The following is a 10,452-nucleotide window of genomic DNA, read 5'->3' on the forward strand; positions in this document are numbered from 1 at the left end:
ACAAATTAATTCATAACGAAACATGGTCACAATGATAGATTTCTAGTTTGACGGATTAAAATATCCATTTTTTTTTGTCTTCAATACATCAAATTTATTGAGAACTACACATCTTAGAGTTTAATTAAGAGAGTTTATAAATCTAATCAAAGGATTATGTTAATACATATTAGGCAATCAAACCCTTTTGAGTACGTGCTCTTTTTTATAATTAACAAAACATGTTTACATGCAAGAGTTACTTATATGTTCCTTAAACAAAGTTTAACTTTATCAAAACGTAAAACTAATTGAATATTATCTGTCAATTTTATTATAGTAGATGTTTGATTTCTTTTTCAAGTATAGCATATAGGTCGTGTCAAATTGGGTTTCACCTGCCATGTGCTAGTTCTAGTGCCTTCTAATTGTGGTCGGCGATCAATAGAACCATCTGTTTTTCATCTCAAAAAAATAGAACCATCTATTTTATTACAGAAAAACAGCTTTTTTGAACCAATAAATAGTTCATGTTCTGACATAAGCCAACAAATTTTGTAACTAAAAAAGAAATGTTGACAAAATAATAATCATCAGCAGATTGTAAACTTGAAATAATTAAATGCCATGCTACCTCCAATTATATTACAATGTAAAATCTGTTAATCTGACGTTATTTTTATCATTCTTAGATTTTTAAGATAGAAAAATATAAATGCTAAGAAGAAACATATATGAAATACAAACTCTAATTCTTAATCTTAGGATCATTTTATTTTTGAAAATCTGCTTTCCATTTTAAAAGGACATTTTTAAGAAGCAATATTTGCGTTATATGAGTATGCTTTCATTCTATTTGATCCCATTGTTAGCACAAGAATTTTTTCTAGTATTGCCGTCTGCATGGAAAGAAAAGTAGCTAAGCATGATTTTAGTTGCAATTTCTATAAGACAATCTTGACAATAACAAAAGTAGAACGCATGTGCCTTCCAAGAAAAGGTTGGGAGAAGAAAAAGGAGAGTTAAACATAGGGATGGAGTTTCCGCTCCAAAAATTTACACTATTAAAGTATGGAGATCAACCATCATTGATAACTTAAAACTGGAAATGGATTAGCGACTAAAAGAAACATTCTCTTGCTAAAAGTTCGATTGGCGCAGGACCTTCATGTTGCTTGTGCATATAATAACATCCTAAACGATGTTAGAGTGCGAAAGAGTGATGGGGATGCTCCATATCTGCTTTATAGTGTTAGTGCATAAAATTTTCTTAATCATACAAGCACCAAGACAGACAAAACTTGGACTGGAACAGTTTTGTGGCAACGAGCTAGTTATCTAATCTCGGAACCGGCTAGTAGCGCCAAAAGTCGTTTCTCAAGAAACCAATTTCATCGGACCTCCTCCTTTTAATTAGTTTCTTAATACTTAAAGTAATTAATCTTCATTTTTACTGGATTTCCTTATGGTCAGGAAGCTTCTTGCACCCTTTTTTACTGCAAGGTTTTGCTCTGTCCATTACTTTTACTGGATTTTTTTTAAGGTTATTAAATTCAATCCATCACAATAATATAGATATAAAAGCAAAAAAGAAAAAGAAACGGAAAAATGTTGAGATGCTCCCTACTCCGGAGCTGGGAATCTTTCCTCATCCTCGGCACCGACGGCTGCTCAGATTCCGGAACGCTCGACCTCATCATCCCACTCACCAAGCACGCACATCATTCTAGGGATCGCAAGAAGCCCTTGAATCGAGTCCCCTTAACCCATCCAAAGCACCTGTTGTGCTGAAAATTAAGGAACAGAGCCAATGGTTAAAACTCTCCATACAAGTTCATATCCTGGTCTTCCCCTGCCGAGTTCCACGTCCGTCGCATGCCACCCCTCTCCAAATAAAAACAAATCCTAAAATAATATTTCCTTTATCTCCACTATTTCACCTTGCATGCAGAAGCCAAGGCGCATATAAGATCCCACGGACGATGAAATGGCATGAACCAATTGCCAAGGAAGAATTCACCTATTGCGTTCATCCCGTTCATGCATAGTATGGCAACGCACGTTATACTTATATGACGATGAATAAGTGGACGAGGTGCACCGCACCGCTAACAATGATAACAATAACACAGTAAATGATAAGAAAAATAATTATTTCCAGAGAGAACAGGAGATAACGATGGTGGAAATATTTGGACTCTTCTATTTAATGAAAATAACGAGATACCACTCTATACAAGGGCGGAGGAACCTAAAGTTGAAAGCCTAGCTATAAAGTAAGTACCAAGATGCTGACAGAGGAGAGAGAATAAAAGAGAACAAAAGACTATTACAACGGATTTCTATAGAAAATAAAAGATTAGGAGAAAAAAAAGAGACAGACAAAATCGCCGCGCCCCCGCTACTGTAGCCACTATCGGCTACTGGATGTTTCTATCGGCATCCAGGAGCAGGCACCAGCTCACGCGATCAGGCCGAGCCCAAGCTCCACCGGACACGCGTCAGCTTCACAGGCGCCCACCTGGAGCCGTGCCCCCTCAACCGGACGGACCGCCATCCGGAGTCCCAGGGTCAGATCCAGCTCCACCACCTCCGCCTCCGGCGCGCTGTCGTTCGGCTCCGCCTGGCTCACGTGCGACCCCTCCACCGACTCCGCCGAGAACACGCTCCCGTTCTCCCGGCTCTCCCCTCTATTCGCCGGCTCGACCGGGCAGCTCCCGCCGGGCCAGACCACGGCCGGATCGTCCCCGCCCGGCTCGGCGGCGATGAAGCCGGGCATGGCCTTGGGCTTGATGACATGGCCCGAGCGCTTGAAGCGTTGGCGGGGCTTGGCGACCTTGTGTAGATCCGCAGCGGAGTCCGAGTTCTTCGCCACGTGGCGGATGTCGTAGGCCTTGGTGGGTGGGACGGCGGCCGCGGCCGAGTCGGAGGAGATCTGGGTGATGGGCGCGCCACAGAGAACGTTCTCCACGGCGGCCTGGCAAAGCGACCAGTTTCCAGACCACAGCAGCCCGACCGAGCCGTAGATCGGGTTCACGATCCGACCGCAGGCTTCGTACAGCAGCGAGCGGAATATAGCTGAAATAAACCAAACACAACCGCAAAATTGGGTCCAGATCTGATCCAAAATTTTATGAAACAACAAAATAAACAAGAGAGGGGGGGATGTTTTCTGCGGACCAGGGCGGAGTTGGTCGGTGCCGGCGTTGATGAGGTTCATGAGGCCGGCGCGGCCGTAGAACTTGGCAAGGAAGACGGTGGCATTGGCCTGGGCCTCGGAGGTCTTGATCCACTGGAGGCAGGGCCGGATGGTGCAGTCGTCGCTGCACCCCTTCCGGAGGACCCGGCAGCCGTTGCAGCTCATCCTCATGGCTGACGGACGGACGGCGGCGCTACCCTCTGGATAGCTAATGTAGGAAGGGGAGATGGGAACAGGAGGAATCGAAAGAGACGAGAATAGAATGGAACGGTAGGAGGGATGGGACCTGGGGCGAGAGGTGGGGTGCAAAGGTGGGAGTTTATATGGCATCGGGAGGCGGAGCCGTGGGTTTTCCTCAGTGACCGGCGGTTTAGAAAGGGTTGGAAAGCGGTATACTTCCAAAAAGAAAGCTGGGGACCAGATACCCTTCAGTCCAAATTTACCCTTAGCAGTGTTAATAAAATCGTGAAATCTATCACAGTGCGATGGTTTAAAAGAGGAGGTCGTGCGAGGAATGTGGGGCGTCCGGGGGCGCGGAGTAATGGAGAGGTGGCGCGTGGCGCACACGCTCAAGTGGCAGGGGACCGCCGAATCGCCACATCTCCAGGAGCGGGGTGGGGGAACCCAGCGCTGCGGGCGCCCTCAAGAAAAGGCCCCCCCAAAACTCCCCGTTTTCTCGGACTCGTACAGGGAACTGCCGCCCCCTGTAGGCCGGTTTCCGGATACGTGGTTTCGGCCCCGGTCCGTGGGCGCCCGACGGGATGGGCCAATGGTTTCTTACACGCTACCGTCACGGCCCAAACTTGCGTGCGGATGGTTGCTACCGCCCATTTATGCGGGATATGGGTAGATTTCTTTGGGAACATCATGGACGGTGGGATGTAAGATTCCTGCATAGATTTTTCCATGCGGAGGCCTGAGATTCCGTGAGATAGTGGTCCCATTCTCCCACTCGGACGGTAGCTGATGCATCGAGATATCTATGAGGGGGTATATTTCTAGCGCATCTGGATGGGTATATTCATCCCCCATGTCTCGTCTCTCAACTTTGCCCTTGCCTTTTCCTATCTTGTTTATTGAGTTTTCGCTTTGGTAAGATAATTTTAATATGCATGTCTAAAATAGTTATATATTTAAAGGATAACAATGGTGTTGTCTCTAAAGGCATGTGAAGGTTTATTTGCTACAAAGCATTTATTTATTATTAGCACGTAATCCTAAGGATTAGTTTTCTGCAACAACCATCAGAAACAGCAACAGAAATAAACAAAAAATGCAATGGCCCGTAACTCAATACTTTTCTACATCATTAGTAACCTCATCTTGTGACAAACAAACATATGCATAAATATTTTATAGCAATACCTCTTGTTCCCCAATGTAATACTTTTTCAGCACAATTTTCGTATCATAATACAACCATCCTGTTGACAACTACTGCAAATTCGCTAACATCATAGATATACACTGCACCTGTTTATTCTAATTCAGGATCCCAATTTTCTTCTCGTCTCCTCGTTGAAGTCTTCCTTCCTTCTACATCACCATGTAGAATCAATCTCATGGTTACATTTTTTAGATACATTTGCTCATTCTTGTATTAAACTGAGTTGTTTAATTTTTTCAAAAAACGATTTCACTCTGGTTTTTTTATGTCATTGAAAAGATTTTTGATATTAAGCTTCACCTTTGTTTCGCTTGTGCTTTCTTATCTGATTAATTACACATTTGATTTATATCTTGGAAGTAGAAGCGTTCGGGGGAGGATTGCACCTCAGAAGACTCATTAGTTTTGTTGTATATTATGTTTCGTAGAGACAAATCTCATCCCATGTTGCATCATAGCTCGCTATTGACATTGATGAAATTAATAAAAAATAATAAAATTCAAAAAGTATACAATTTCTGATGTCTGCCTTGTAATGTTAGATTGATGATAACAAAAAGGCCAATATTGAATTTTTAGTTTTCGCCTTGATTGAGAGTAAAAATGCAAATTATCACATGCAATTAATATAATACAACAATTTTAATTGGACATGAATGCTGGATAGGTGCTTCTATCATCACCTACATCATTATTCTAAGATCCATAATATGCACTTGAATATGATGGGAGATGTTGGTTCTTGAAAGATGACTTTTCAGATGTGGCAGAAGGGTGCAACCCATGGCTTAGTTCCACTAATAGTTAGGATAATTGTACATGAATCCTATTACAAATTAAAGGAAGCTATCATCTTAGTGTTGAGAATGGACTCCAATCATGACAAGGAGACCCCACACAATCTCAAAAAGCTAGTGTTGATTGCCTAAGTAGATGGGCATGTGGTTCCCCTTAATTATGAGAAGGGTGCAACCCATGGCTTAGTTCCACTAATAGTTAGGATAATTGTACATGAATCCTATTACAAATTAAAGGAAGCTATCATCTTAGTGTTGAGAATGGACTCCAATCATGACAAGGAGACCCCACACAATCTCAAAAAGCTAGTGTTGATTGCCTAAGTAGATGGGCATGTGGTTCCCCTTAATTATGAGCAAACTCTACAAAGGTGCAAGTGACGATATGTCTCAAGCATTTGCAAGTTTTGATGGCTCATCGGTCAAAAATCTTTGTAGGCTTACAGGATTGCTACGAACTCATGCTAACCTTCTAAACCACCAAGTGCTTAATCGGTGGTATTATCCCTTGCCCCTTGGGCAAAAGGATGGAAAGTTCGATTTCAAGTGGCGTTGACTCCCGCTTCGATCCCTAATGAAACAAAGTCCTAATTTTGCGAGTTCAAGCTTGGCCTACCTCAGAGCTTAAGCTTCGAACTAAGGCAAGGCACCTATATATGAGTAGCATATTGGGTTAGAGCCTCTTCTTGTCTAATAATAATAATAGTCATTGGGAGATTTTGGCCCGTTTATTTGTTGGGGAGGAATCTAGTCATTCTACTTCGTCAGCTAATGGATGTCCTATTAATTTAAATTATATAAAAGTTTAACTTAAATTTTTTCTAGCATCAAAAGCGTGCTTGGTGAATATTAAGCTTATAATGACTTTTGGTTTTCCTTTTAAGCATGTTTTGTACAAACAAAAAAAATTTATTATACCAATAACAACCCAAAATTTCATCCAAAAAGGTTAGTCGGAAAATATTATTTGGATTATGTATGAGTACTCAAGATCTGCCCAACGAAACAACCGTCATAGGACTAAACACACGCCCACACGAGTTCTTTCTGGCTATGCTAAGATTCAAATCCAATCACGAATATCACGATCAGCTCAAATATACATGTGCTGCAGTGTTCTAATCTATCCACGTAGATCACAGATCAGATCCGCTTCAATATTATTTGTAGCAACTCAGAATCTTATTCAAAAATACTAATTAGAAAATATATTTAGATTGCTTAATTCTATATAAGTACTTAAAAATTATCCGGTAAATAATCAATCTACGACTGAATACACGTTTATATGGATCCATACGGTACCTAGGTTATTGCGATTTTTTTTTATTGTTCGCATTGGACCTGCTTGTGCGTGTATTAATCATTTAGCAAAAAATTGTACTTCTCCGGCTAACCATTTTCAAATAGAATAATGTACATTATTTTATTTTGTACTGCGCGCGTCGCTCGCTTGTACTACGATAAGCCATGAGCCGGATAGCCCATGGTTTCGGACTTTGGGACTTCCTACTGAATGGGTTCCCCGGACCTGGCGAAAACGAGGGCAAGATGCCCGGCGTACGACCTCAAAGACCGCGTTATCTAATTTTTACCAAGGCGGCAGTGAACGTAGGGGATGGCGAAAGCTTTGGCGTGTTGAAATGACTGCAGCGGTTGGCTCCGGGAAAAGGCCTTGTTGACTCTATGGTTGAAATTGCCCAATCGAAGTGTTATTTAATGGACCTGGGACTCCAAACCCTGGTTTAATATGGAGTTCAACCTTCATCATAATTATCTAGATTTTGATATTTAAAATGCATTATTTAGATTCTCATCCAGGCAGAGATACGATCATTAGAGCAAGCCTGTTAGCCTTTGATGCTGCATGAAGGCATGTTAACATAATAAACTTTTACCATCTTCCACCAAAAAAAAAAAAAAAAAGCCAACTTTTACCATCCACCTGCAGGTTTCATTTGTTAAATCATGCGATGACATGTGACCTTCAAAATTTCTCTGTCGAATGCTTGGAAATAACGTACGGAGCTTTTGGGGTGAGACTTCTTTTCCTTGGAGAAAAGTGCAATTGCTATACTATAGCTTAAATTAGACAAGGCATTGTGGACAATCTCGGCCCATTCGAAAATAAATCTTTTTTAGCATAATTTAAGAATCACGGAACAACTTATATTAATCTATAATTTTTTTTTTTATATTGTGATTCTATCTTTGTCGGTATTATTCTTTTTTATTAGTATAATTTTGTCAGAATAATTTTAAAAATCACATAACAACTTATATCAGCGAGTAATATTTTTTTCCGTTAATATGATCCTATATCATCTTATATTATTTTTCTTATATGGAGTCTGTCCACACGCATATATAGCCGCTGAGATATACCGAATATGCTGGAATAGAAAAATAAAATTACTTTTCTCTCTCACTCTCTCTTTCTCTTATTTGCTTCATCTTCTGCAAATATTTTAATATTTTTAAAAAGCATCTGGGTGCATTTTGTAAATTTAGAAATTGTTAAAACCGTTGAAAAACCTCACACTAAAAAGTTACATAACTTTGTGTGAAAGAGTTTACGGTTGGATCCATCAATGACAACTTTTACCATGTTAAGTGCTAATTGAGAGCCATTTGTTGGTGGAAGGTCACTTAGAAGTAATAGCCTCATTTAGCATCCCTTCCCTTGAGGGGCCAGGCATCATATACACCCCAAAACTAAAGAGGCTTGGGTAGTAGAAGGAAAGCACCTATACCTAACAAAATTTGTCCCACCTACAACATATGGTACTTGTTGTGTACAGGCCACTACCTTAATTTGTAACCATAGAGAATGCTATACATACTCGACATGGCAGACCTAATAAGGCTTTATCTTCAAACCATATCATGGTTTGATTGTCTCTCTTTTGTGGGGTGGCCGATTTTTGTTCCGATTTTTCACTGATTTTCTTCTAGCATCGACTATATATCCATGACACCTAAGGGCTTTAGATTTGCGTAGAACTGTATGTATGTCCATAAGTTGTCTTTCTGGAAGCATGTTGGTCGATTCAGTTCTATAGCTGTGCAATTGAAGGCTTTAAAAATTAATCTTGATAAAGGTGCCCTTCTCTCTCTTCTGTCGAGTTGTTTACCTTCACCCGTGTCATTACCATTGCATAACAAGTATAACAGGGAACAAGTTCAAGTTGAATGATATTATGATGTCATTGTTGAATGGAGGGACCAGAAAAGCTTTTAGAAAGGCCATAAATAGCTAACAAATGAAACCAAAAAAATATTGTTATTTAAATTATTTTTAAAAATATATTGTTAGAAATTCAGCAATATTTATGATTTCTAACTAAATATAGTATTTTTTTGATATCATTTTTAAGTATTTTTTATTAACAAAATATAATAAATAATCTGTAACTATTTTTTTCAAATAAATAATTCTTATAGATGGTTATAGTATTCTATAATCTAATGTACCCAACCAAAAATCTATTTGGACTGGCTCTAGTTGAAGGCTAGGCTAAGCATAGCTTTTTCGTAAATTACAGCGCATTATTCTCACATAATTCTTGGGTACGGGGAGTCCAATAATGACGACAAACACTTCTCTCGATACGGCGCCCTACAAGAGATACGTATGAGATCACGCCTTTTTTTTGATGTTATTAGAGCGCACAGTGGAAGCCATAAAACAGATTAGAGAGAGCTCTTCTTCTTCGTCCTTTCTTCTGTTTACCAGTGGGCAAGTTCCCATATCACAATTGATTGGGCACGCTCTTATCTATATGGGCTGGGTTCGGCATGGATTTCTTAATTTGGTGGTCGGTTTCTTGCCCATGTTGGTTCCTTGAAATGTCTTTGGGATTGCAACTCAGGGAGGTGAGAATTTCCATTAGAATTCCAGTTAGCACAGATGATGATGACGTTATGATGGAAATTTCTAACGAGGGCTAGTCGTATGTCTTTAAAATTCAGAGATGATGTTTGAATTAAAGCTGATCATAGGTCCGGTTTGGATATAGAAAATATCAAATTTTATATTAGTCTGGCTAGAAGCACGGTTAAAAATAAATAATGTTTAGGCCCAAGGTCCGACCCACGATCAACTTTAATTTGAACATCATCATTTGATTATCTTGCCTCACTTGCATGCCCGGGTACAACTCTTTGTGCTAGTATTGGAGGATAAAAAGGGACTTTAATTATACTAATCTGAATATATTATTGATTTATAGTACTTCATGTGTGTGTTGCACTTTCATTTATTGCAAGTAACACTGATATTGGGGAAAGTTTAGATCTAGCAAGTTACAATGGATATGAATTTCCATACATTTTATATGCGAGCACAAAAAACCCTTTTTTAGTTATGCACACATAATTACTTGAGTGGATGATGTAACGAGACGTAAAGGGAGGGGGGAGGGAGGGGGGGGAAGCTAATCCAGGTTTTTTTTTATGTGAAGCAACCACTATCTGGAAAGCAGGAAGTTAGTCATTACTCCAAAACCATGGTGTTTTTCTAGATTTGTTTAGTAAAAACCTAGAAACTTATTTTCTCTACAAGCTCCAAAGAGTGACCAGGATACCATGTTCATCCCCTTCTACATTTAGGTAACATTTTGAATGTCTAGCAAGTTGATATGGATTTCTATAAATATTTTGAAAATGGGTAAATAACCTCTCCATTGTTAAGGAATCTATCCATATATTAGACAAAGAATAACCCATTTGTTTTCCATCACCAGATTCTATGATCAGGCCCAACGGCGAGATTCCATGCGCTTAACTATCACTTAAGTGAAAACAAGAGATCACCTTCGGTGCATCCAACATTAGATGAAATTAAGAAGCCTAGGAAATGAAATGCACTCTTCAGTGGCATACAATATTTAATTTGATAATCCATGTTTCTACGTGAAACATCAACTCTTACCATACCAGTAACATGATTAAAACCAAGTCCACGGAGCCAAATGACTTAAAGTCATTTTATCAAATGAGAAAGAAAAAGAATATATTTCAAAAAAAATCAGCCTCCCTTATGCTTTTTAGAATGTTTTTGAGTCATGAAAAAAATGCCTACGAATGAA

The 10,452-nt window shown here is 39.7% G+C and overlaps 1 protein-coding gene across 1 annotated transcript; it reads right to left on the reverse strand.

Moving 5' to 3' along the window:
- Positions 1–2,153: 2,153 nt before the first annotated feature.
- On the reverse strand, positions 2,154–3,790 carry LOC103719576 (LOB domain-containing protein 40-like). Its single transcript, XM_008808894.4, has 2 exons — positions 3,160–3,790; positions 2,154–3,057 (listed from the first exon to the last, which is right to left on the reverse strand). The coding sequence occupies exons 1-2, from the start codon at positions 3,506–3,508 to the stop codon at positions 2,441–2,443; spliced, it is 966 nt and encodes a 321-aa protein (XP_008807116.2). The 5' UTR covers positions 3,509–3,790; the 3' UTR covers positions 2,154–2,440.
- Positions 3,791–10,452: the final 6,662 nt, after the last annotated feature.

This window comes from Phoenix dactylifera, chromosome 9 (assembly GCF_009389715.1).
Source record: "Phoenix dactylifera cultivar Barhee BC4 chromosome 9, palm_55x_up_171113_PBpolish2nd_filt_p, whole genome shotgun sequence".
Lineage (NCBI taxonomy): Eukaryota > Viridiplantae > Streptophyta > Magnoliopsida > Arecales > Arecaceae > Phoenix > Phoenix dactylifera.